A 27,577-nucleotide genomic window follows, 5' to 3' on the forward strand; every position below is an offset into this window, starting at 1 on the left:
CCCCTAATGATGTGCAAGTATTCCTATTTCTCCACGTCCTCTCTAACACTTATTATCTCTTAGTTATGATAGAGGGTGTGGAGGGGCAGTAGCTCACTGTGGTTTTGATTTGCATTTCCTTAGTAATAAATAATGGGCTGGGCACAGTGGCTCACGCCTGTAATCCCAGCACTTTGAGAGGTAGAGGCGGGCAGATCATCTGAGGTCAGAAGTTCGAGACCAGCCTGGGCAACATAATGAAACCCTGTCTCTACTAAAAATACAAAAGTCAGCTGGGTGTGGTGGCACACACCTGTAATCCCAGCTACTCAGGAGGCTGAGGCAGGAGAATCACTTGAGCCCGGGAGGCAGAGGCTGCAGTGAGCTGTGATCGCACCACTGCACTCCAGCCTGGGAGACAGAGTGAGGCTCCGTCTCACATATAAATAAATAATGGTGTTGAGCATGAGATGCTGACTTTCAGCAGTCATTTTGGGCTCTTGGATGCTCACTGATACCTTCTTAGTGAGGTACTCTGGGGGAGACCTTTGGGTGAGTTCTGATGGTCAGGCTGTTGTGTGTCTAGGATTCAAGGCATGTGTTCTTGTCTTCTGGTTTAATGTTACTCTTGGGGCTGGCACAGCCATCAGGCAGACTTGCCAAACTGCTGGGACAAAGCCAGCCTTCCCCCGGACACCCCCGTGAACAGGATCCAGGGTCCTTGAGCAGGAAACAATCTTGAGAGTCTTATCTCATCCTTCCTTTTGCAATAAGACAGTTAGAACCCCTTACCCCCACTCTGCCAGCCTGGGAAGAATTTTTTTTTTCTTTTTTTAATTTCTGTAGGAAGAAATTCCACTGGCCCCATTTACCACCAGCCAGTATTTTAGTAGACTTCTGTGTTAGAAAAATGCTTTGCTCTGACCCAGATCCCACCTTCTGCAGCACATGCCAATTTCCCCTTATACTTTCCTTTCTTGGAAGATGTGAGAGACAGCCGCTCCCTAGGAGGGGCTTCATTCTCTGATCAGACAAAACCACTTTGGCTAGAGAAGCCCTCATGTGAGGAAGTCCAGACCAAGCCAGGCCCCTCCAGGAGACTTTAAAGATGGAATGACCTTGTCACTTGGTGATTGCTTGGGCAGCCTGCTTTGAAAAAGAGAACTTCTGACAGACTTCAGGTCGTGTGTTTATCCTGAGGCTGGGCCATTCCAAACTCATGTTTCAGAGTTTAGAGGTTGCGTCCAGCCAGCCCGTGGGTGGTAATCAAATGCAGGTGGAGACCATCTGGCCGGGCCTGTCCCTCCCACCCAGCCAAGTAAGGGCTGGCCTGCCCACCACAGAACTGGCCCAGAAAGCACCCTGCGTGGAGGCAGATGGTGGACACATGCGTGTGCACGCATGCACACCTCTAGGCGTGTGTGCACACGGACCCTCCTTAGTGAAGTGGTGCTGTGTGGATGCATCTGATCCAGTGATTTCTTTCTCTGCATTTGAGGGTTCTTCCCATTGTGCAGCCGAAGAGGAACAAGTTTCTTTTAGTCTGTTTCTCAAGTTTTTGTGGTTAGAAATCATGTACGTTTCTTGGCCCAAGATGAAAGCCCTGGAGTAATAGTCTAATACATTTTACAAAGCTGCCTCTAATTGGTGGCTGCTTAAAATCTTCCGTTTGCCCTACTGACCCATCTCCCTTTACAGAGTTTTAACTCTAGTCAATCTTGCATTACTCCATGTTTTCACACCCCTCCCAAACCTGCAGCTCCAGGGAGGTAGCTCTTCCAACTTCAGTTTGATAGCTGTTCCCTCAGCCTGCCTGCACTGAATTGACCTCAAACAGGGTAATTCAGCAAGGAAATAAAATAGCTTACAATGTGTTGTCCAAGCATCTTCTGCTGGCCTGGTCTCCAAAATTCCACGTGTGTACCCTCAAAATGGATTCTGTTTCCCACATTGCTCTAGATACCTGGGGAAAATGCAAACCGTGGATACTTCATTTAAACATAGTTGGGCCAGGTGCTGTGGCTCTTGCCTGTGTTCCTAGCACTTTGGGAGGCCAAGGCGGGAGGATTACTTGAGCCTTGGAGTTCAAGGACTAGCCTAGGCAATGTGTTGAGACCTGTCTCTACAAAAGTTTTAAAAATTAGCTGGACATGGTGGTGCACACCTGTGGTTCCAGCTACTTGGGAGGTTGAGGTGGAAGGATTGCCTAAGACCGGGAGGTCAAGGCTACAGTGAGCCATGTTCACACCATTGTATAGAGCAAGATGCTGTCTCGGAAAGAAAGAGAGAGAGGCGGGGGGGAGAGAGAGAGAGAGAGAGAGAGAAAGAAAGAGAGAAAGAAAGAGAGGCTGGGCATGGTGGCTCATATCTGTAATCCCAATACTTTGAGAGGCTGAGGCCAAAGGATTGCTTGAGCCCAGGAATTTGAAACCAGTCTGGGCAACGTAGGGAGACTTTATCTCTACTAAAAAAAAAAGAAAGAAATTAGCCAGGTGCCAGGTGCCAAGATGTGCCAGCTACTCGGGAGGCTGAGACAAGAGGATCGCTTGAGCCCCCAGGAGTTCACACATGCAGTGAGCTGAAGATCACGCCACTGCACTCCAGCCTGAGTAACAGAGCGAGACCCTGTCTCAAAAAAATACATAGATGATAGATAGATAGATTGATAGATACATATGTACATACATACATACATACATAGAGTTTGATCATGATAATTTCTAATGATACCTTTTCAGTCCATTGGAGAACTTAGCTTCTCAGAGGTGATCTTTCCCTGCAAAGTGCAGGAGGGCTGGGTTCACCCAGGCACAGAAAACTAGGACAGATGTCAGCTTCTGAGACTTGGGAATCTCTTTCTATCCCATCTCCTGGCCTTGCCTCTCGGGGTGATGATGATGATGATGAAGAAAAGATGCCACGTGGAATTCTAGGGTTGGGCATTGACTGCATCATCAGCCCTTGAGAATTCTCACCTCTGATCACCTGTTTCAGGAGCTTGGTTGGCTGTCATCTTAGTTTATGGTTTGTGTTTGTATGCTGACGAGTTTACATGTGTATAATCATTGTGGCTTATGTTTGTACAAGATATAATTACTGAAAATTATATCATGAATGTATTTTAATTTTAACCTTCCCATGCTGGCAAGCCTCATGTAGCTCTCCCTGGATGCTTCCCTTACCTGGGGAGGTGTGGCACCCCGCCAGCCAGGCCCAGCTCTCTGATCCACATCACTGCCCTCTCTGATGGAAGTCCCTTTCAGGGACTTCCCTGAGACTTGGGGCTCCTGAGTGTTTCCTACAAACAGGGAGGCAGGGATTCCTGCTTTCTCTCATTGTCACTTTAATGAATTGTGGCCACAGAAGCAGTCATCCTCATTATTCTGGGTCACTGAGGGATGGGAAGGGAGGGCAACCCATGCATCTCTAGGGTTCCAGCAATTGAAGAGTACATGTGGAGTGCCAGGTTTCAGGAAGAGCTTGTGCTAATTGAGGAGTGTGTGGTGGGTGCTGAGTTTCAGGAAGAATATGGGCCCACCCAGTATTTGGAATCTGCCTTAGGACCTGTCCACAAATGCTGAGTCTGGAGGCCAGCCAGTGCCACCCAAGGTTGTACCCTTGTGGGCAGAGTGGAGGTGGGAGTGGAGAAAGGGTCTCATCCTCACAGAGTGTATTAATCCATTCTCACACTGATATAAAGACATACCTGAGATTGGGTAATTTATAAAGAAAATAGGTTTAATTGACTCACAGTTCCACATGACTGGGAAGACCTCAGGAAACTTACCATGTTGGTGGAAGGAGAAGAGGGTGGCAGGCACAAGAGAGTGGGCAAAAGCAGAGAAAACTGCCTTATAAACCCATCAGATCTTGTGAGAACTCACTCACTATGACAAGAACACTGTGGAGGAAACCACCCCTGTGATCCAGTTATCTCCCACCTGGTTCCTCCCTTTACATGTGGAGACTATGGGGATTACAATTCAAGATGAGATTTGGGTGGGGACACAGAGCCAAACCATATCACAGAGCATATAGCCTTGTGGCTCACAGGACATGTATCCTTAGCAAACAAAGTAGATGCCTATTAATAGCTTGAAGGAATAAGGAGCATGAACAAGGGAGATTTTCAGCAGTGTTGCCTCAATCATCCAGGAAGGAATGTTCCAGAGCCACAAAATTTGGAACTCATAATTCAGAGTGCCAGCAGTAGAATTTGGCCAGGCCGAGGTCACATCCACATACCCGCAGCTGGCAGGAGGACGAGGCAAGAGTTCTGGTTCCTTATGGGCTTCTCAGGTTCCCTCCCCACAAGGCTCACATCCTGGGATACTCCTCTGAATGGGGGATTTGGATACTGAGGCCACCATAAAAAGGGGGAGAACTTTAGACTTTCAAGAGAGTGTTTTTCCTAAGGTAATTGAGCTTAAAACACTTGCTTTTTATGTCTTTCAGGTTTACAGGAACAGATGGACCTAGTGGTTTTGGCTTTGAGTTGACCTTTCGTCTGAAGAGAGAAACTGGGGAGTCTGCCCCACCAACATGGCCCGCAGAGTTAATGCAGGGCTTGGCACGATACGTGTTCCAGTCAGGTAGGAGGCCAGGGCTGGCTGCTTTGCTGGTCCTTTTGCCATGAGCCTGGTTGACTTTGAGTACTAGCAGCTATATTTTGATGTTTGTGGAGTGGCCTTTCCTGGGAGTACTATGCCCCAATTCTACCATGAGGATGGCTTGTTTTGCCTGGTGTTTCCTGGTTGGAAAACCAACTGGGCCATGGCAGAGAGGGGTACTCCCCTGTGCCCTCCAGCAGCAAGTTCTGTGTTATGTTGTGCCACCCTGCACCCTTGTCGTGTTTTATGGAGGGTTTCTTTCATGTCATCTGATATATGTTTCTCTGTGGCTAATTGCTCAGAAGCATTTCCCATCTGATCTCAGATTTTGTTTCTTTGTTTTTGTAAGTAGCCTTCAAATGAAGGCCAAGATACTTTTCCCAACCTTTTGCTCTTGAAATATCACAGATAAAGTTCAGAGCAAGCCATGGTCTCTCAAAGCATGGTTCTTATACCACCTGCCTCTGAACTACCTGGAGAGCTTGTTGCAAATACATATTCCTAGGCCCCATTGCAGATGTCTGACTCAGAATCTTTGAGGGTGATGTTCCTTGGTGCTTCTGGTAGAGACTAAATTTGGAGAACCATAGATCTGGTAGCTTCTGTAGTTACAGTGACTTTTTTTTTTTTTTTTTGAGATGGAGTTTTGCTCTTGTTGCCCAGGCTGGAGTGCAATGGCGCAATCTCGACTCACTGCAACCTATGCCTCCCAGGTTCAAGCGGTTCTCCTGCCTCAGCCTCCTGTGTAGCTGAGATTATAGGAATGCGCCACCACACCCAGCTAATTTTTTTGTTTTTTTAGTAGAGATGGGGTTTCTCCATGTTGGTCAGGCTGGTATCGAACTCCTGACCTCAGGTGATCTGCCCGCCTCGCCTCCCAAAGTGCTGGGATTGTAGGCATGGGCCACCGCACCTGGCCAGTGACTTCTTTTTTTAAACCTTGAGTAGGTTATACATTTGGGGTACAATAGACCTGTCTAGGTTGAACCCCTCTGCCCGCATTTCACACCTGTGGGAGCCAGTTGTTGGCACATGAGGCAGATCCATAACTACCACCTACCACTGTATGCCCTGTGGAACAGTCCCCTCATGGAGGCTACAATGGGTCTTCTCTAAGCAGGAGTTCCTAAATCTGGCTGCCCATCAACCCCTTAGAGGAGCTTGTCAACACACTGATTTCCAAACCTTCCTGTGGGGCTCCAGTTGAGTTGGCCAGAAGTGGGACTAGGGCAGGCCAGGCACAGTGGCTCACGCCTGTAATCCCAGCACTTTGGGGGGCCGAGGTGGTTGGATCACCTGAGGTCAGGAGTTCGAGACCAGCCTGGCCAACATGGTGAAACCCTGTGTCTACTGAAAATACAAAAATTAGCCAGGCATGGTGGTGGGCACCTGTAATCCCAGCTACTTGGGAGTCTGAGGCAGGAGAATCGCTTGAACCCGGGAGGCAGATGTTACTGTGAGCCAAGATTGCACCACTGTACTCCAGCCTGGGCAACAGAGCAAGACTCCATATCAAAAAAAAAAAAGTAACAATCACAGTAGTTGTGAAACAGAACAGCGCTAATAATGGAAAAAATTATTATTATGTGCCTTCTTTTTTTTTTGGAGATGGAGTCTCACTCTGTCCCCCAGGCTGGAGTGCAGTGGTGCGATCTTGGCTCACTACAAGCTCTGCCTTCTGGGTTCAGGCCATTCTCCTGCTTGAGCCTCCCGAGTAGCTGGGACTACAGGTGCCCGCCACCACGCCTGGCTAATTTTTTGTATATTTTAGTAGAGACGGGGTTTCACCTTGTTAGCCAGGACGGTCTCGATCTCCTGACCTCGTGATCCACCCGCCTCAGCCTCCCAAAGTGTTGGGATTACAGGCGTGAGCCACTGCGCCCGGCCTTATTATGTACCTTCTTATGTGTTGCAGTGTGAGGTATGTAACATCAACTATGTAGCATTTTCCCAAAAATGTTTAACCTGAATCAAATTATAAGCAGACAAATACAGATTGTGAGACACTTTACAAGACAAATGACTATATTCTTCAAAAATGTCAATGCTCTAATCCCAGCAGTTTGAGAGGCTGAAGCAGGAGGATCACTTGAGCTCAGGAGTTTGAGACCAGCCTGGGCAATGAAGCAAGACCCTGTAAATTAAAGATTAGCCAGGTGTGGTGGCATGCCTATAGTCCCAGCTACTTGGGAGGCTGAGGTAGGAGGACCATTTGAGCCCAAGAGGTTGAGGCTGCAGTGAGCCATGATTGTGCCACCACATTCCAGGCTGGGCGACACAGTGAGACCCCACCTAAAAAAAAAAATACACACACACACACACACACACACACACACACACGCACCCCAGTGCTATGAAAGACATAAAAAGGCAAGGGGCAGGGACTGTTCTACATTAAAGGAAACGTGGCAGTTTAAATGCATTGTTGATCCTTGATTAGATCCTGAATTGAAAAAAAAAGGTCATTTTTTAAGGACAATTGGAAAAATGTGAATTTACACTGTGTATTAGTTAATAGTACTGTATGTGAAATTCCCTGGATGTGATTATGGTATTATGGTTATACAGGATAATGTCCCTGTTGCTAGAGATAAAGGCTAAAGTATTAACGGTTAAAAGGACCTGATGTCTTTAACTTAATTGTCAAATGATTCAAATGATTTAACTTAATTGTCAAAAAATAAAACATCTGTGTATGAAGAGAAGCTAAAGCAAATGAGGCGAAATGTTAACAACTTGTGAAGCTGGGTGAATGGTATTTGGGTATTCATTGTATCATTCTTTTAACTTTTCTGTAGGATTGGAAATTTTCAAAATAAAATAAAAGTTGTGGCTGTTTGTTGAGTATACATTGACTAATATGTGCTCTGAGGCCCTTTCTGTACCTGATGGCCCCACTTATGGTCGTTATAATGTGCCTGCTGTAGTTTGTGTCTGCAGATCACTTTAGGGACGTCAGAACGGGACAGGGTGACTACACTCCTAAAAGTGTAATACTTGACTTTCTATTTTCCAGATTTCTTGTAATATGATTGTATTATTTAAATAACAGGTAAAACAAATCTACTTTAAATTTTTTTTAGAACATGGTAGGAAATAATAGTAAATTGTTTAAATAATGGGAAAATGATAAAGAAAAGTAAATGGTAACTGATTTAAGATAGGAGACCATGGCTATGGGCCTAAATGGTGATGGGAATGACTAACATTTAGACTTGTGCTCTGTGTGCCATTGAATATGTGAGGTTAGGGACTGTGATATACCAGCTTTTCAGTTGCAGCAAGCAAGACAACACAGGTTGAGCTGCATGTTCAAGATCACACATCTAGTGGGTACAAAGGCAAATTTTTTTTTTTTTTTTTTTGAGATGGAGTCTCGCTCTATCACCCAGGCTGGAGTGCAGTGGTGTGATCTTGGCTCACTGCAAGCTCTGCCTCCCAGATTCACGCCATTCTCCTGCCTCAGCCTCCCAAGTAGCTGGGACTACAGGCGCCCGCCACCGCGCCCAGCTTATTTTTTGTGTTTTTAGTAGAGATGGGGCTTCACTGTGTTAGCCAGAATGGTCTCCATCTCCTGACCTCGTGATCCGCCCGCCTCAGCCTCCCAAAGTGCTGGGATTACAGGCGTGAGCCACCGCGCCCGGCCACAAAGGCAAATTTTAACCCAGACAGTGTAGCTCTGAATGGCAGCTCTTGGCCAGACACGGTGGCTCATGTCTGTAATTCTAGCACTTCAGGAGGCCAAGATGGGAGGTTGGCCTAAGCCCAGGAGTTCAAGACCAGCGTAGGCAACATAAGGATATTCTGTCTCTACAAAAATTTTAAAAATTAGCCATTGTGGTGACGCGTGCTTGTGGTCCCAGCTACTCAGGAGGCTAAGGTGGGAGGATTACGCATAAGCCTGGAAGGTACAGGCAGCAGTGAATGGTGATTGCACCATTGCACTCCAGCCTGAATGACAGAGTGAAACCCTGTCTCAAAAAACAAAAACAAAAACAAAAACAGGTCAGGCGCAGTGGCTCATGCCTGTAATCCCAGCACTCTGGGAGGCCGAGGTGGTTGGATCACCTGAGGTCAGGAGTTCGAGACCAGCCTGGCCAGCATGGTGAAACCCCGTCTCTACTAAACATAGAAAATTTAGCTGGGCATGGTGGTGGACACCTGTAATCCCAGCTACACGGGAGGCTGAGGCAGGAGAATCACTTGAACCTGGGAGGCAGAGGTTGTAGTGAGCTGAGATCACGCCATTGCACTCCAGCTTGGGCAACAAGAGCAAAACTCTGTCTCAAAACAAAACAAAGCAAAAAAAAGTACACATAACTGTACAGCTTGATGAGTTTTCACAAACCACATACACCCATGTAACCAGCACCTAAATTGAGAAACAGACCAGTTCTCTAGAAACCTCCCTTACGTCTCCTTTTAGTCAACACTCTTACCGTCTCCTGACTTCCAACATCATTCTTTTCTTTTGTTTGATTTCACTGCATAGTTAGATCCTTAGCACTATGTGTCTGAACTCATTGCTAATAGCTTAAGTAGCTCCCCATCCCCACTCCTCTTGCCTGAACTGTTCTCCATCTGCCTGTGACTGCCAGATCAAGGCAGCAGCATGGTGTGGTGGTTTAAGAGTGTAGCCTCCTGACCTAGATAGCCTGCATTCATATTGGCTCTGCCAGTTACTGCCTCCTTGGGCAACATGTACATCCATTTGCTCAGCTATAAAGCAGGGATAATAGTAACTGCATGAAGTTATCGAGAGGTAAATTAATACCTGTAAAACACTTAGAATGTGCCTGGTACGCAGTAAGTACTATGTTTTACCTGCAATCATTATCATTATTCAGTCTTTAAAAACTTTATATGGATTGGCCGGGTGCAGTGGCTCATGCCTGTAATCCCAGTACTCTGGGAGGCCGAGGCAGGCAGATCACGAGGTCAGGAGATCAAGACCATCCTGGCTAACACGGTGAAACCCCGTCTCTACTAAAAATAAAAAAAATTAGCCGGACGTGGTGGTGGGCGCCTGTGGTCCCAGCTACTTGGGAGGCTGAGGCAGGAGAATGGCATGAACCCAGGAGATGGAGCTTGCAGTGAGCCGAGACTGCGCCACTGCACTCCAGCCTGGGCGTCAGAGTGAGACTCCGTCTCAAAAAAAAAAAAAAAAAAACTTTATATGGATCAAGATGGACACCTTGGTCTTTTTTTTTTTTTTTTTTCCTCAATGACAGACCCTACTTAACAGCAAAACTGTATTAGGAAATGTCTTGCTCGTCCCTGAATCAGATATGCAGCCTCAGCTGACATGATGACATTTGGAGGCATTATCTTACTCACACGGAAAATCAGTAATATTGATACAAATAAAATTACCTCGTTTTGTACATCATATTATATAGCTGAAAACATTCAGTTCAGGTGTGGCTCCTTGGTTTTTTGTAGTTGATTTATGTAGTTGCCTGTGAAGTCTTAGGCAAATCAAACCCTATTCTAAGTCCAGTAGAGCCTATGCAGTTTAGTGGGACCTTGTAGTAAATCCCTTAATAAGGTGAACAATCTTTATATAGTGTAAGTAATTGCCCCTTATTGTAAATATTTTGTAAGATTGGGTGTAGGTCTATCAGGTTTTCTCAGAGCAGATCACTCAGCTGCTGCTGCAGAGCACCTCCTTTGTGACTTGTAGGCATTACTCTACCCCTGTGTGGTTACACGCTACAAGAGTTACATGCATACGTACTGTACAGAACGTGTGTCATTTATGTTTGATGTGTATACAGATATACCTGCCTACGTACATAGTATTGTAATTCTGTTTGATGGTCTTGCCTCACTTGTGCTGTCCACCTTAAACTTAGTGAGTTTATGGGGAGCACTCCACCCACCCATTTGCACGTGAGAACATGCTCAGCAGTGTAATCAAGCAAGTGAACTGTTTAGACCTGCTTTTCCAGATCTAAGTGACATCCACAGTCCTACAACCCAGCCTTGGAAATAGCATCAAGGCAGTGGGAGGCGAATGAAAGGGGAACGATGAGGCTCTGGTGGGTGTGGGGGCGGGGGTGGAGATGCCCACAGCCAGCCATGGAGCTGTATGAGGCAACCTTGGAAGCCTGCTCTGAAGCATGACTCAGATGGCTTCTATAACAGCCCTGACCTGCTGGCAGACAGCTACCCTCTGGGAGGTTTGCGCAGAGGTGGAAGCTGAGCTGGAGAGAAAAGGAAGTAGAAATGGGAGAGATCTGAGAATGAAGAGCATCCAGAGGCAGTGAAGGCTTCCAGATGTGGCTAGATATAGACAGATTAGGGTGATTTAGTTAGGATTCTTCTAGTTATAAGAAAATGGGCCAGGCGCGGTGCCTCAGGCCTGTAATCCCAGCACTTTGGGAGGCCGAGGCAGGTGGATCACCTGAGGTTAGGAGTTTGAGACTAGCCTGACCAACATGGAGAAACCGTGTCTCTACTAAAAATGCAAAAATTAGCCGGGAGTGGTGGCACGTGCCTGTAATCCCAGCTACTCAGGAGGCTGAGGCAGGAGAATCGCTTGAACCCGGGAGGCGGAGGTTGCAGTGAGCCCAGATCGTGCCACTGCACTTCAGCCTGGATGACAGAGTGAGACTCAAAAAAAAAAAAAAAAAAAAGAAGGGAGGAAGGGAGGGAGGAAGGAAGGGAGGAAGGAAGGAAGATGGGTGGGGCACAGTGGCTCATTACTTGTAATCCCAGCACTTTGGGAGCCTGAGACAGGCAGATCACTTCAGGTTAGGAGTTCGAAACCAGCCTGGCCAACATGGTGAAACCCTGTCTCTACTAAAAATACAAAAAATTAGCTGGGCATGGTGGTGCACATCTGTAATCACAGCTACTCAGGAGGCTGAGGCAGGAGAATGGAGAATCACTTGAACCTGGGAGGCGGAGGTTGCGCTACTGCACTCCAGTCTGAGCAATAGAGCGAGACTCCCTCTCAAAAAAAAAAGAAATTAGCTTGATGTGGTGGTATGCACTTGTGGTCTCAGCTACTTGGGAGGCTGAGTTTGAGCCCAGGAGGTCAAGGCTACAGTTAGCTGTGATCATGCCACTGCACTCAGCCTGGGTGATAGAGCAAGACCCTGCCTCTAAAAAAAAAAAAAAGAAAAAGAAAATGGCAGAAACCCAACTGAAACTACCTTAAACAATAACAGGGCCAGGCGTGGTGGCTCACACCTGTAATCCCAATACTTTGGGAGGCTGAGGCAGTGAGGCGGGCAGATTGCTTGAGCCCAGGAGTTTGAGACCAGCCTGGGCAACATGGTGAAACCCCACAGGGGTAGAGTGAAAAGATTGAAAAAATTAGCTAGGCATGGTGGCATGCATCTGTAGTCCCAGCTATTCAGGAGGCTGAGGTAGGAGGATTACTTGAGCCAGGGAGGTCGAGGCTGCCTTGAGCCAGGGAGGTCGAGGCTGCAGTGAGCCATGATCACACAACTGGACACTCCATCCTGGACAGCAGAGCAAGACCCTGTCTCAAAAACAAAAAACAAAGAAAAACAATAACAGACTTTATTGGCTTAGGTGACTGGGACAACAAGGGTTTCAGGTGTGGCTTGATCTGTATGTTCAAATGGGGTCCTCTGGGCTATGACTATAGCTATGACTCTCTGTATGTTGATCTTGTTCTGCAGACTCTCCCCATGTGCCACCATTGGGGAGATGAGCACCATCATTCCTAGTTTCAGTTTCTCTCAGTTTGTAGTCCCAGCAGGCACAGGGCTTTGTGCTTTTAGCTTCGGTGTTTTGTTTGTTTTTTACTGATTTTTTTTTTTTTGAGACGGAGTCTTGTTCTGTTGCCCAAGCTGGAGTGCAGTGACACAATTCCAGCTCACTGCACCTCCGCCTCCTGAGTTCAAGCAGTTCTCCTTCCTCAGCCTCCCGAGTAGCTGGGACCATAGGCATGCACCAACATGCCTGGCTAACTTTTGTATTTTTAGTAGAGATACAGGGTTTCACCATGTTGGCCAGGCTGGTCTCGAACTCCTGACTTCAGGTGATCCACCCGCCATGGCCTCCCAAAGTGTTGGGATTACAGGCACAAGCCCCAACACCTGGCCTGTTTTTTAATTGATTTTTGAGACAGGGTTCTTGCTTTGTCACCCAGACTAGAGGCTAGAGTACCATAGCACCTTTTTAGTTCACTGCAGCCTCAAATTTCTGGGCTCAAGTGATCTTCCCATTTCAGCCTCCTGAGTAGCTACGACTACAGGTGCACACCACCACCCTCAGCTAATTTTTAAACTTTTTGTAGAGACAGGGTCTCGCTGTTGCCCAGGTTTTAGTCTTGAACTCCTGGGCTCAAGTGCTCTACCCACTTTGGCCACCCAAAGTGCTAGGACTACACATGCGAGCCACTGCGCCCAGCCAAGGCTTTAAACTTTGGACATTTCTACATCAGTTCTGGGGTAGGACACAGATTAGTTCTGTCTGGCCATGTGACCACCTTGGTTGGTGGCAGTGGTCCAGATGGACCACCAGGATTTACGTTGAAAGTCTTCCCTCTGCTCATCACTTCCAAGCACATGGAGTAGGAGGGAAGTCCTCTAAAGCAAAGGCTAACCACCAGCAGAAGAATAGCACGGCTTTGCATAGGCAAAATCAGTTGCTGCCACGGGACTGGAGGGACATCTCTTACCTCAGTAATCATGGTGTACAGTTAACACTTGGAAGTCAGATTATTAGAGGAGATGTCGATGGAGCGGGCACTTTCTGTTCTGTCTTGTATGTGTTGGGATGGTTTTGACTACAAGTAATAGAACACCCTGACCAGAGTGGCCTAACAATAAGGGCACTTACCTTACATGGCAAGCCATCTGGAGGAGGGGCAGTTCCAGGGTTGGCTGCCATCTGTTCAGCGATATTGTCAAGGACCTGAGTTGTTCTTAACTTCTCTGCCTTCCTTAGCACTTGGCTTGTCTTTTTAAATTGGTTTCCTCATATTCCAGAGATGGCTGCCATGATCCTAGCGTCCTGATCACCCTTGACAGAGTCTACAGGCAGTAAGAGAGACATTTCTGTCCTATGTCCTTTAAAGATGAACCAAAACCTCCACAGAACCGCCCTCGTTGGTGTCCCCTTTGCATCTCATTGGCTAGAGTTAGGTCAAGGATGATATTGGCTGGGAATGGGCCTGGCTCGCAGAAGGGAATGGCCAGGAAAAGGCAGAAAACCAAAATTGGGGTTCTGTTAGTAAGGAGGGGAATGCCCATCGTGTGGGCAAAACACTCCCACCTAAGAAGCCCCAGCCCTGCCTGGGATCAGAGGAACCTTGCCTATTGATCAGGACACTGGGCCTGGGAAGAGAATGTTCCAGTCACGAGGACAGGATGGCTGTCATTTCACCTGCTATGGCAGATTTACAAACAAATCTAGCCTGTGGCATGAGTCGTTTGGAAAGTTTTGCAATAAATGTATCAGTAACTTCACCAGTAGACACTTCCGTGTCTGTCTGTCCTACTTTGCAGCCAGTTTTTCTTACTTCCCTGTTCCCCTTTCATTTTACGATCAGTTTATTCTTTTCAGATTGCCAGTTACTCTTCCCCTGCCCCCCATCCTCTGGGTTTCATTAGAAAGAAACCATTCCCCAACTCAACAGGGCTTGATTTCTGAACTGTGCTTTAGAATTCTGCTGGAGAGGCTATCTGCTCTCAGTTCTGCCATTGGTAGGCTTTAACCACAAATTCCAAGGCAATTTCATTTGCGTTTTTAGGAAAAACGTATCTCCCCAACCTTGTAACTGACACTGGAAATTGAAGTGCCTTCACTTGCTGCTGTTTAATGGCAACCTCATGACATGTGCTCAGTTGGCTCGATTTGTGAGTGGCTCGATTTCTGAGTGCTGGGATGGCACTGCATGAGTAGGGATCTCTCCCAGGCCATCAGAGCTCATGGCTGATCCAACCCTGTGGTACTGACAGACTCTAATGCTAACAGAGATTTTTTTTTTGTTTTCACATTTTCTTCCCTTTCCCCTGTTTATAAAAGAAATACTTGCTCATTATAAAATTGAAACTTAGAAATTTAAAATCTGACACAGAAGGTGAAAGTCCTTCATAATTCATTCCCTCACAGAGAAAACTTTGGTGTTCCTCTTTCCAGGTTTTGTTTGCCATGCGTATGTCTGGATAGAATTTGCAGTATTTTGACCAGGCGCAGTGGCTCACACCTGTAATCCCAGCACTTTGGGAGGCTGAGATGGGTGGATCACTTGAGGTCAGAAGTTTGAGACCAGCCTGGCCAACATGATGAAAGCCCATCTCTGCTAAAAAAAAATACAAAAATTAGCCAGGTGTGGTGGTGCATGCCTGTAGTCCCAGCTACTTGGGAGGCTGAGGCACGAGAATTGCTTGAACCTGGGAGGCGGAGGTTGCAGTGAGCTGGGAGCATGCCACTGCACTCCAGCATGGGTGATAGAGCAAGACTCAGTCTCAAAAAAAAAGAACTTGCAGTATTTTGTAAAAATGGACTATGCTTTTCATACTGTTTTTCACCTTGCTTTTTTAACTTACTATCATTTGGACATCTGTCAGGATGTTCTTTTTAACGTGACACTTTTTTAATACCTACATATACTGTACTTTATTTAACCAGTCTTCTATTGTTAGACATTTGGGTCATTTCTAATTTTTTCCTTTCACAAAGCTGCAGTGAGCGTCCTCGTATATGTACATCTTTGTATTCTTACCGAAGTATTTCTTTTTTTTTTTTGATGAGATGGAGATTTACTCTTGTTGCCCAGGCTGGAGTGCAATGGCGCGATCTCGGCTCACTGCATCCTCCGCCTCCCAGGTTCTCCTCCCAGCGATTTTCCTGCCTCAGCCTCCCGAGTAGCTGGGATTATAGGCATGTGCCACCACACCCGGCTAATTTTGTATTTTTAGTAGAGACGGGGTTTCACCGTGTTGCCCAGGCTGATCTCGAACTCCTGACCTCAGGTGATCCGCCCGCCTTGGCCTCCCAAAGTGCTGGGATTACAGGCATAATCAACTGCGCCCAGCCTTACCGGAGTATTTCTTCAGGATAAATTCCTTTAAATGGGATCACTTAGCCAGGTGTGGAGAAATTAACCTTTACATGTTAATAACCATTGCTAAAGGATTTTTAAAGTGAGGAGGAATTAGATAAATGAATATGTTATTAAAATAATACTATTGGGGCCATCCAGTAAATGTTATCGTTATTTTCAACAAACAATAGAAGGATCATTATATAAAAGTGGTTGTTTTTGTTTGTGTGTTTTGTTTGAGACAGAGTCTTGCTCTGTCACCCAGGCTGGAGTGCAGTAGTATGATCTTGGCTCACTGCAAGCTCCACCTCCCAGGCTCAAGTGATTCTCCTGCCTCAGCCTCCTGAGTAGCTGGGATTACAGATGTGAGCCACTGTACCGAGCCTAGTGTTTTTATAGCAACAAAATACTTTACTGAGTCCTTGAGAATAGGTCCCCCTTCTTAGGTTCCTTGGCCAGAGAGATTGGTTCATACACACTGTGGCATGCATTTAGGGTTAGGAAAGACCAGCAAGCTTTTTTTTTTTTTTTTTTTTTTTGAGATGGGATCTCACTCTGTTGCTCAGACCGGAGTCCAGTGGTACGATTATGGCTCACTGCAGCTTTGACCTCCCGAGCTCAGTTGATCCTCTTATCTCAGCCTCCCAAGTAGCTGGGACTACAGGTGCATGCCACCACACCCGGCTAATTTTTAAATTTTTTGTGGAGACAGGATTTCGCCATGTTGCCCAGGCTGGTCTTGAACTCCTGGGCTCAAGTGATCTGCCCGTGTTGTCCTCCCAAAGTGGAGGGATTATAGGCATGACCCACTGCGCCTGGCTAGCAAACCTTATACAGTGTGTTGCACAGTTTAGAGTTCCAGGAATCCATCCATCATGCTTCCTGTCTCTGAAGTTGGAAGTGCTGAGGGACACAGCCTGCCTCTGTAAGTCAGAGAGACTTTTCCAGATATTGACAGCAAGTCATGTTTTACATAAGGAACCTCAATGCATTGTAGAGTTTTCTTGGGGTTTGCCTCCTCTTGCCTTCCCAAAAGTTAACAGATGTGATTTAGTCTTTTCCTGTTGAGGTCCTTTTTTAAAACTTGCTTTTCTATGCCAGGTGCGGTGGCTCACGCCTGTAATCCCAGCACTTTGGGAGGCCCAGGTGGGTGGATCACGAGGTCAAGAGGTTGAGATCATCCTGGCCAACATGGTGGAACCACGTCTCTACTAAAAATATAAAAATTAGCTGGGTGTGGTGGCACGCACCTGTAGTCCCAGCTATCGGGAGGCTGAGGCAGGAGAATTGCTTGAACCTGGGAGGCAGAGGTTGCAGTGAGCCGAGATCGCGCTGCTACAGTCTAGCCTGGGCAACAGAGCAAGACTCTGTCTCAAAAACAACAACAACAACAACAACAACAGCAACAACAAAACTTGCTTTTCTATAGTTAAAAGTAAGTAAATAAAACAGTAGGTATTGGCTGGCTGTGGTGGCTCACACCTGTAATCCCAGCACTTTGGGAGGCTGAAGCATTTGGATCACTTGAGGCCAGGAGTTCAAGACCAGGCTGGACAACATGGTGAAACCTCATCTCTACTGAAAATACAAAAATTAGCTGAGAATGATGGTGCATATCTGTAATCCCAGCTACTCAGGAGGCTGAGGCATGAGAATTGCTTGAACCTAGGAGGCGGAGGTTGCAGTGAGCTGAGATCGTGCCATTGCACTCTAGCCTGGGCGACAGAGTGAGACTCCGTCTCAAAAAAACAAAACAGTAGATATTGAGCACCAATATCTTAGGTACTTACCTTCTCTTATTTAACCTGTGCGGTGGGTAGCCTGGTGAGGAAGATACTGGTTCATATTGCCCCTTTTCAGATGAGGCGATAGGGAGGTGATGGGCCCTGGAGAACTTCCTGTAGCTGCTGAGTGGCAAGAGCAAGCCTCCAGGGACAGTCTAACCAGCCTGCTCTGCGTGCTCCAGCCTCTCAGCCGCCAAGGGTCCATTTTAGATGAAGAGAGAGGACTTGGGGAAAAGGAGCTTTTTCATCAGTTATATTTATTTTATTTAAGTGCCTGCGACACACCAGAGGCTCTGTCAAATGCTAGGTAAGCTGTGTGGAACAAACTTTCCACTGCCTTTAGCTAGTAGAGACAGACATTGAAAAAATAAGCAAATATTTGATTCCATAAGATCACTAAAAGGGAAAGATGAGGAACTGAAAGAAGGCTTATGTAGCTGGAGGGAGGTGAGGGAGAGGCGAGGGCTCAGGAAAAGCTGGAGGCCTGGCAAGAATAGGAAAGTGCTGGGCTTGAGGCAAGTCATGGTGCATTTGCCTCAATAGAGTCTTGATTCTAAGGGTAATGGAAAGCTACGAAAGCATGTTAAGGGCTGGGTGTGGTGGCTTATACGTGTACTCCCAGATACTTGGGAGGTTGAGTGGGGAGGATAGATTGAGTCCGGGAGGTTGAGGCTGCAGTGAGCCAGGATCATGCCACTGCAGTGAGCCAGGATCATGCCACTGCACTCCAGCCTAGGCAACAGAGCAAGACCCTGCCTCAAAAAACAAAAAAAGAAAAGAAAATGAAAGCATGTTAAGGAGGAAGGTGAAATGGCCAGTTTGGGGAGTGAAGTCCTTTTTTTTTTTTTTTTTTGTTAAATTAAGATGTACTTGGATTTGAAGTATTTGAGACTCTAGCTGCATTTTGAGAGTGGCTCTTACGCAGAAGGGACAGGCGCTGCTGCAGCAGTTGGAGCGCAGCCCTCAGGGTCATGGATACTTCTCAGCTCTGCCATTCCAGTCCCTGGGGTCTTGAACTCAGCAGAATCCTGTCTCAAGCCTGCTCTATCCTGAGGCTCTCCAGCCTAAGAAGGGGACCCTCTTATCTTGGGGGTGTTAGCAGCCTCAGCATTGCTGTGCTCAGCAGCACACCACAGGGCTATCTTCTCAGATCCAAGAGGGAGATCAGGCTTTGCTTCCTCTTCCCTGCCCTGCAGGTGAATAAAGGAAGTCAGGAAGGTTGAGTGAGGAGCTCAGAGTACGTCCCCAGGTAAGATGTTACTAGGCTGCAGGCAGCTTCTCATCTACAGCTCACCTGGCTTTCTTCTCTCATGTCCCAAATGTATGTGGTCTTCATATCTTTTCCTCAGGTAAAGCTTTCTGGAAAGAGGTGCTCCATCATTACCAATGAGAGCTGTCAAGCTGTCTCTCTCTTTTTTGGAGACAGAGTCTCACTCTGTCACCCAAGCTGGAGTGCAGTGGTGCGATCTCGGCTTACTGCAGCCTCCACCTCCTAGGTTCATACTGTTCTCATGCCTCAGATTCCTGAGTAGCTGGGATTACAGGCGTGCACCACTACACCCGGCTAATTTTTGTATTTTTAGTAGAGATGAGGTTTCGCCATGTTGGCCACGCTGGTCTCCAACTCTTGGGGTCAAGTGATCCACCCGCCTTGGCCTCCCAAAGTACTGGGGTTACAAGCATGAGCCGTCGCACCCAGCCTCAAGCTCTCGTTTCCTGGTTTCGCTAAGCTGCCTATTGCCCCAGTCAGCTAACTAAAGCCAAATGGAGCTGCCTGGTTATATTCATATCATTTTTCTCCCTCACACTCTTTTTAATTTTCCTGACATTTTCTTTGCCTCAACCTGATTCATCCTCTTTTCTGGTTGCTGTGGATCTGTGAAATATTTTCACTTTTATCAGTTAGTAATACTGACCAACTATAAGACAAAACAACTCTTGATTTCTCTGCACTTTCCTAAGATTTTAGATTAATAGTTGAAAGATTGTGTTCCTACTGCACTGAAGAAAAACAGGTCAGTCCCTCAGAAATGAGTTTGTGCCCTAAAATTTAAGTGATTTAGCCAATATATAAATCTGGGTATTTTTAGGGAAAACTTAAACCCTGAGAGCACAGGTTGGCAAGTACAGCCTGCAGGCCAAATCCTGATAACCACCTGTTTTTATAAGTAAAATTATATTGGAACATAGCCATACCCATCATGGATTACCTGGGCTTCTTTTGTGCCACAGCAGTGGAGTTGAGTAGTTGTAACAAGAATGATATGGCCCTCAAAGCCTGAAATATTTTATCTCTGGCCGTTCACTGCAAAAGTCGGCCGACAACTGACTTAGAGAATGTTTTCCACTTCTGAATAACAACTCAGGTGGAGAGAGGTAGCCATCTCTGTGAGATTTCAGAGGTCCTGAGAAATGAGTTGCCTTAGCTGGGTCCTGTGCTCTGTGGCCTGTGGTAGAGGAATCAATTACAGTACCTAGAGTTTGTTGGGGTTGGGGGGTATGCATCTCCTGCTGTGTTGCTGAAGGATTTTCTTTAGCAAGTTCCTTTAGCTTCTATAGGTCTGTATCCTACATTGGAGAACTACATTAAATGACTTGAAACTTTTAGTAGAAAGAGTCTATTTATTGTTTTTGAGACGGAGTCTCGCTCTGTCGCCCAGGCTGGAGTGCAGTGGCGCGATCTCGGCTCACTGCAAGCTCCGCCTTCCAGGTTCACGGCATTCTCCTGCCTTAGCCTCCCGAGTAGCTGGGACTACAGGTGCCCGCCACCACGCACGGCTAATTTTTTTTGTATTTTTAGTAGAGATGGGGTTTCACCGTGTTAGCCAGGATGGTCTGGATCTCGTGACCTCGTGATCTACCCGCCTCGGCCTCCCAAAGTGCTGGGATTACAAGCGTGAGCCACCACGCCTGGCCGAAAGCATCTATTTGATACAGGCATTCAGCTAGGATAATTCACCCTCGGACAAGGTCTCTCATCTCTGGACCCCTGTGGAGTTTTAATTGGTTGGCTCTTTCAGCGGAATGTGGCCCTTTTGTCTCTAGCACTTGCAATTCAGGGATGCTTTCTGCAGGGGGCAGTGAAGCCCACTGGCAAGCAGAGATTGCCGCTGGAGAGTTAGGACAGTAGAACTAGCATCTCTGCAGGAGGTAAAGCACTTTGATGACTGGAAACTGCTCATGATAGAGTGTTCAGCGAAGAGGGCTGGAAAAGAACATGGCTGAGAGCAGGAATCCAAATGGCAGGTTGCCTGGGTTCAAATCCTAGTTGGGCCATGTAGGACCAAAATTGAACATCTCTAACAGTTGGTTACTTCATCTGTGAAACACAGGTAATAGTAATATCTACTTCATAATATAGGTAGTGTTCCTAATGCAGACCCTGGCATTATACATAGAAACAATCAATATTATTTATGGCTGGGTGCAGTGTCTCACGCCTGTAACCCCATTACTTTGGGAGGCTGAGATGGGTGGATCACCTGAGGTCAGGAATTCGAGACCAGCGGGGCCAACATGGTGAAACCACGTCTCTATTAAAAGTACAAAAATTAGGTCAGGCGCGGTAGCTCACGCCTATAATCCCAGCACTTTGGGAGGCCAAGGGGGCGGCTCACAGGGTCAGGAGTTCTAGACCAGCCTGGCCAACATAGTGAAACCCCGTCTCTACTAAAAAATACAAAAAATAAACCAGGCGTGGTGGCGGGCGCCTGTAATCCCAGCTACTTGGGAGGCTGAGGCAGGAGAATCGCCTGAACTTGGGAGGCGGAGGTTGCAGTGAGCCGAGATTATGCCATTGCACTCCAGCCCAGGCAATAGTGTGAGACTCTGTCTCAAAAAAAAAAAAAAAAGTACAAAAATTAGCCAGGCATGGTGGTGGGCACCTGTATAGTCCCAGCTACTCAGGAGGCTGAGGCAGGAGAATCACTTGAACCCGGAAGGCGGAGGTTGCAGTGAGCCGAGATTGTGCCACTGCACTCCAGCCTGGGTGACAGAGCGACTCCATCTCAAAAAAAAAAAAAAAAAATTTATGTTGTTGTTTAAGAAGCACATTGCAAAAGAAAAGGAAACAGGCTCTTTTTTTTTTTTTTTTTTTTTTTGAGACAGAGTCTCGCTGTGTCGCTCAGGCTGGAGTGCAGTGACACAATCTCGGCTCACTGCAACCTCTGCCTCCCGGGTTCATGCCATTCTCCTGCCTCAGCCTCCCTAGTAGCTGGAATTACAGGCGCCCACCACCATGCCCTGCTAATTTTTTGTATTTTTATTAGAGACGGGGTTTCACTGTGTTAGCCAGGATGGTCTCGATCTCCTGACCTCGTGATCCGCCTGCCTCGGCCTCCCAAAGTGCTGGGATTACAGGCGTGAGCCACTGCGCCCCATCCAAAACCTGTCAAGAAAAAAAAAGGCCAGGGCAGTGGCTCATGCCTGTAATCTCAGCACCTTGGGAGGCCGAGGAGGTGGGTCGATTGCTTGAGCCCAGGAGTTCAAGACCAGTCTGGGCAACATGGCAAAACCCTATCTCTACAAAAATTACAAAAATTAGGCAGGCATGATAGTGTGCATCTGTAGTCCTTCCTAACTACTTGGGAAGCTGAGGTGAGAGGATCACCTGACCCCCATCTGGGGAGTTAGAGGTTGCATGAACCAAGATTGTGCCACTACACTCCAGCCTGTGTGACAGAGTGAGACCCTGTCTCAAAAAAGAAAGAAAGAAAGAAAAAGAAAAAACCAGATTGCAACACTTTATACAGTTGGATTCCAATTCTGTTAACAATATGTACATGCCCACATAGATCACTGGCAGACACATGTGAAAATATTCACCAAAGGCCATCTTAGGGTGATGGAGTTATATGTCATTGATATTTTCCTTTTTGTACTTTCTTGCCATTTTGAAATATTTTTTTGCATACAGCATGGGTTTTATTATCAGAAAAGAAAAAACATAACTATGACTGAACTTTTTTTTTTTTTTTTTGAGATGGAGTCTTGCTCTGTCGCCCATGCTGGAGTGCAGTGGCGCCATCTCGGCTCACTGCAACCTGTGCCTCCCGGGTTCAAGCAATTCTCCTATATCAGCCTCCTGAGTAGCTGGGATTACAGGTGTCTGCCACCACGTCTAGCTAATTTTTTTTTTTTTTTTTTGAGATGGAGTCTCGCTCTGTCGCCCAGGCTGGAGTGTAGTGGCACGATCTCTGCTCACTGCAAGCTCCGCCTCGTAGGTTCACACCATTCTCCTGCCTCAGCCTCCCGAGTAGCTGGGACTACAGGCGCCTGCTACCACTCCCAGCTAATTTTTTGTATTTTTAGTAGAGACGGGGTTTCACCATGTTAGCCAGGATGGACTCGATCTCCTGACCTTGTGATCCACCCACCTTGGCCTCCCAAAGTGCTGGGATTACAGGCATGAGCCACTGTGCCCAGCCAATTTTTGTATTTTTAGTAGAGACAGGGTTTCACCATGTTGGCCAGGCTGGTCTCGAACTCCTGACCTCAAGTGATCCATCCACCTCGGCCTCCCAAAGTGCTGGGATTACAGGTATGAGCCACTGGGCCCAGCCAAATTTTTCTTTTCTTTTCTTTTCTTTTTGAGGCAGGGTCTGGTTCTGTTACCTGGTCTGGAGTGCGGTGGTGCAATCACGGCTCACTGCAACCTCCACCTCCTGGGGCTTAGGTGATCCTTCCACCTCGGCCTCCCGAGTAGTTGGGGCTACAGGTGCACACCGCCATGCCTGGCTAATTTTTTCATTTTTTGTAGAGCTGGGGTTTCCCCATGTTACTCAGGCTGGTCTTGAACTCCTGGACTCAAGCCGTCTGCCTGCCTCAGCCCCCCACATTTCTGGGATTACAGGCTTGAGCCACCATGCCTGGCCACATGACTGAATTTTTAAAAGAACTTCTCAGAGGCTGGGGACAGTGAGTCCTGAGACGCAATCTAGGCCACAAGTGCAGGTGTGGTCAGGTTACCACTTCAAGGTATGCTCTCTGGTACTGAGGAGAATGTGTTTATTGGAACAGCTTTGGATGAGATACAGTGATCTGCTTTCTTACTCAGTTTCTTCATAGCTCTCTCAGTGGAAGATGACTGGCGCCCGTAAGCCATACACAGTACTGCTTGAGATTCCCTGGGAGTGGGTCTCCACCGCCAGGCCTGTCTTCTTGCCTTGCAGGGCAGACATGAGGACAAGCTTGTTGTTTAGGTTCTTCCCAGGACTCAAGGACCAAGAGAACAGAATGGCCCTCCCTCGAGGGTTCTGATGAGGTTCAAGCAGCATTTCTGACTCCTCACAGAGCCCTCTCTCTGGACAGATGACAGTTGGAGCTTGAGCCAGGGGAGGAAGAGAAAAGGGAGGGAATTCGGGTGCTTTTAAAGAGGGATTGCAACACACTCAGGCAGTGGATTGTTGTTTTGCTGGCATGCAGCAGGTAGACTCTGAAACAGCAGTGGGGGTCCTTCTCTGCCTTGTCCTGCTTGGCCCAGTGGAAGCTGCATACCTGGGGCACTGTGCTGGGCAGGGAACGCATCTCTGGGAGAGGCTACAGCCCAATATCCCCTAGCCCCAGGCCTAGCTCCAGCAGCCTATTTTGGCTTTGAAGATTTAGGAAGAACAGGACACTATCAACCTGCTGGGCCAACCGGGCATGTCTAGGTCCTCCTGTATTGAGTACCGTGGTGATCTGAACACAGGAAAACCTTGTCCTTTGCTTCTCTTTACTGGGCCACTCACATCACACATTCATTGTCTTCTGTCCTTGGCTGGTACACTTTTATTCCCCCAAACAAATATAACATTATTGTTTTCCTAATTACAAAAAGGACATTAAAAAAATCCAGGCAACACTGAAAACATAAAGAAACCTTGTCGCAGAACAATGGGTAGAGTGGAGTTTCATTTTTACTTAAAAAAAAAAAAGTATGACTTTGATTATACATGCTGAAAAGAAAGTCTTAAAGACTGCATATCAGATGTTAACAGCAAATGTTAATAGCTGAGAAATGGGACTGATGGGAAAAGAGATTTTCATGTTTTACTTTATACATTTCTTTGTTGTTTGACTCTCTTATAATAAGCCTATGTTACTTTGTAACTTAAATAAATATATGTTGAAAACAAAAATAAATATGCTGCTGAGACAGCCATTTTTATTTGGTTACTATCCTTCTAGATATGTCTCTATACAAAAAAAAGGCAGTTTTACTAAGTACTGTATATATTAACATGCTTTCTTCACACAGCATCATGTCATGGAAGTCTTTCTAGCTAAGTAACTATAGTTCAGCCGGGCACAGTGGCTCACGCCTGTAATCCCAGCACTTTGGAAGGCCAAGGCAGGTGGATCACCTGAGGTCAGGAGTTCAAGACCAGCCTGGCCAATGTGATGAAACCCTGTCTCTGCTAAAAATACAAAAATTATCTGGGTGAGGTGGCGGGCACCTGTAATCCCAGCTACTTGGGAGGCTGAGGCAGGAGAATCACTTGAACCTGGGAGGCGGAGGTTGCAGTGAGCCAAGATTGCACTATTGCACTCCAGCCTGGGCGACAAGAGCAAAACTGTCTCAAAAAAAAATATATATATATCTATATATATATATCTATCTATATCTATATATATATAGATAGATAGATAGATATCTATATATCTATAGCAGTGCTTGTAATTGTATGGCATTTCATTGTATGATACTAACATAACAGGCCCCTCTAGGATAAATAGACCCCTCTGGATGAACTTGCAGATAGTTTCCAGTTTTCCCTATTTTAAACAACACTATAAGATTGTTGCCCATATATGAACATCTTGGCAACTGCGTCCAATTATCTCAGGATCAGTTTCTAAAGTGGGATTGTGGGTCACAAGGTCCGCAGATTTTACAGTTTGGCACATATGCCCAGCTCTCCTTTTGAAGGTGATTCCACTAGGCAGGGTGGCCCCTGCCGCGGCTGCCACTGTGTTCTCACCTGTAGTCATGGCCATTTGGCAGTCCAGGCACTGAGGAAGCACTGTGTAGTCTTTCAAGTCCGTAAAATAAGACACAGGACTCTTCCCACTCTTGGTAGCTTTAAAGCTGGCCGTACTCCAACATTAAGGAAGTTCTTTGAGGCTGGAGGCCCACAGGCTACTCAGACTCTGTGGCTCTTGGAAAGCCCTGCACTACCTGAGTTCACCCTCACAACTCAGTCCCTTCTCTATCTCTCCAAGCAGGTAGAAATGTCCTGGAAGAGTCTGGCCTGAACACCAAAAGGGTTCACTAATGATTTATTGCTATCTCTTCCTATAATCAAATCACCCAAAATTGGTTATCTATAACCCCCTTCCTGTATCTGATTGGTAGGGAAACTTTGAAATTTGGGCAGGTACATAGACAGCTGAGGGGCTGTTCTTTACACAGATACTCAGAGGTAAGTGCCTGCCTCATGTCCCGCCTCTGACCCAACAGCCCCTTCTGGGTGCAACATTCAACAAGGGATTTAAACCAATCAGAGTGTGTCCAGAGAATGGTGGCATTCAAACTGGCAAAACCTTTCAAAACTGTCCATCTATGAGGAATGACTATAAAAGTGAGGTAACTGGAAACATTCTAGTTTGAAGACGAAAAGACTTTGAGATGGAATATGTAGGGAGTTGAACTATGACCCACAACAGGTATTTAAAAATAGCTGAGGTCTTCCCATATGGAAAAGGGATTTGACTTTTTGTTACTCAGAATAGAGAGCTAGAAAGCTGTTAACTCTTCATTGGGATGTAGAAGAATTTCCAAATGTGGATAGGCACTGGGAGGCAGTAAACTCACCATCCCTGAAGTTTTCCTAGTAGTCTGGGCAGTTGCTGGCCCAGGCGCTTGTAGAGGGGATTTAAGCGCTGGGTGTGGAGTTGGTGATTTGGGAATCTAGATTGCCGAACCGAGAGAATATTTATTTATTTATTTATTTATTTATTGAGACGGAGTCTTGTTCTGTTGCCCAGGCTGGAGTGCAGTGGTGCAATCTCGGCTCACTGCAACCTCCGCCTCCCAGGTTCAAGCAATTCTCTTGCCTCAGCCTCTCAAGTAGCTGGGACTACAGGCACACGCCACCACGCCTGGCTAATTCTTATATTTTTTAGTAGAGACGGAGTTTCACCATGTTGACCAGGCTGGTCTCGAACTCCTGACTTCGTGATCCGCCTGCCTCGGCCTCCCAAAGGAGACCATTTATTAATGCTGGGGTTTTTTTAGTTTTTTGTTTGTTTGTTTGTTTTCTAATCGGTATTTTTGTGACCCCTTCTTCTGTGTTCCAGTCTGGTTTCTTGCAAACAAGTCCTTCCCCCTTCCTCTTCTCGATGCTTCCCAGGTCCTCCAGGTCTGACCCAGCTGGGTGACTTCTGAGAACATCCATAAGTACTATAGCTGTGCTTCTTGGTGTAAACTAAGGCAGGAAGAAGGGAGTTAGTTTCCTAAGCTGAAAATTAGAACCGTGGCTCCTCGAAGAAACCATCTGCTCTTCCTATGTGGGTGGATTCTATGTCTGTGTCTCAGTGCTACTGGATCCTTCTGTCTTCATTTCTTTTTGTGTAAATAGTGGCCATATTTTCCAGTGGTCAGATCTTTCAAATGAATAGCAACTGTTTAATTTGTACAGTATTTTCAGTACACAAGGCAATTTTTACATATTTTGTTTTCTTGGATTCTAAAAAAAAAACCAAAACCTTCAAGGTGTACAGTATATCATCACATCATGTTTTGGTAGGTGAAAAAACAGATGCAGAGAAGTTAAGTGGCTTCTTCAAGGTTACACAGTAAGAAAATCATATCAGAGAATAAAGCTAAGAGAGGAGACTCTTAACTAGAGGATCTGATTTTGTCTTGAACAGGAGGGTATACATAATACATTTTGGGTGACTATTTGCACCCATGACCTGGTAGAAGAAAAATAGTCAGTACTAATAAGTAACGGTTTCACCTTACACTAAGATGGCCAGTGACTGAGCTAAAGAGAAGTTAGTGTTTCATTAATTTATCTTTTTTTGGATTGCTGGGGATGAGGCCAACCAAAATTCTCTCTGGGTTAAAAGTTGATGTTTAAGGAGGCCGGGCACAGTGGCTCACGCCTGTAATCCCAGCACTTTGGGAGGCTGAGGTGGGTGGATCACTTGAGGCCAGGATTTCAAGACCAGCCTGGGCAACATGCCGAAAC

At 46.5% G+C, this 27,577-nt stretch overlaps 1 protein-coding gene across 24 annotated transcripts in view; it reads left to right on the forward strand.

Annotated features, from left to right (window-relative positions):
• The window catches only part of SUFU (SUFU negative regulator of hedgehog signaling), a 126,452-nt gene that overhangs the window by 43,207 nt on the left and 55,668 nt on the right, over positions 1-27,577 (forward strand). For all 24 annotated transcript variants that reach the window (XR_010146706.1, XR_010146703.1, XR_010146699.1 and 21 more), the window contains one exon: positions 4,435-4,571. Coding sequence is in view for 15 of the 24 variants with exons in the window: in XM_054660470.1 (XP_054516445.1) it covers positions 4,435-4,571 (137 nt within the window). In the remaining 9 variants the exon portion in view is untranslated. The remainder of the gene's footprint in view (positions 1-4,434; positions 4,572-27,577) is intronic.

Source organism: Pan troglodytes, chromosome 8 (genome assembly GCF_028858775.2).
Source record: "Pan troglodytes isolate AG18354 chromosome 8, NHGRI_mPanTro3-v2.0_pri, whole genome shotgun sequence".
Classification (NCBI taxonomy): Eukaryota; Metazoa; Chordata; class Mammalia; order Primates; family Hominidae; genus Pan; species Pan troglodytes.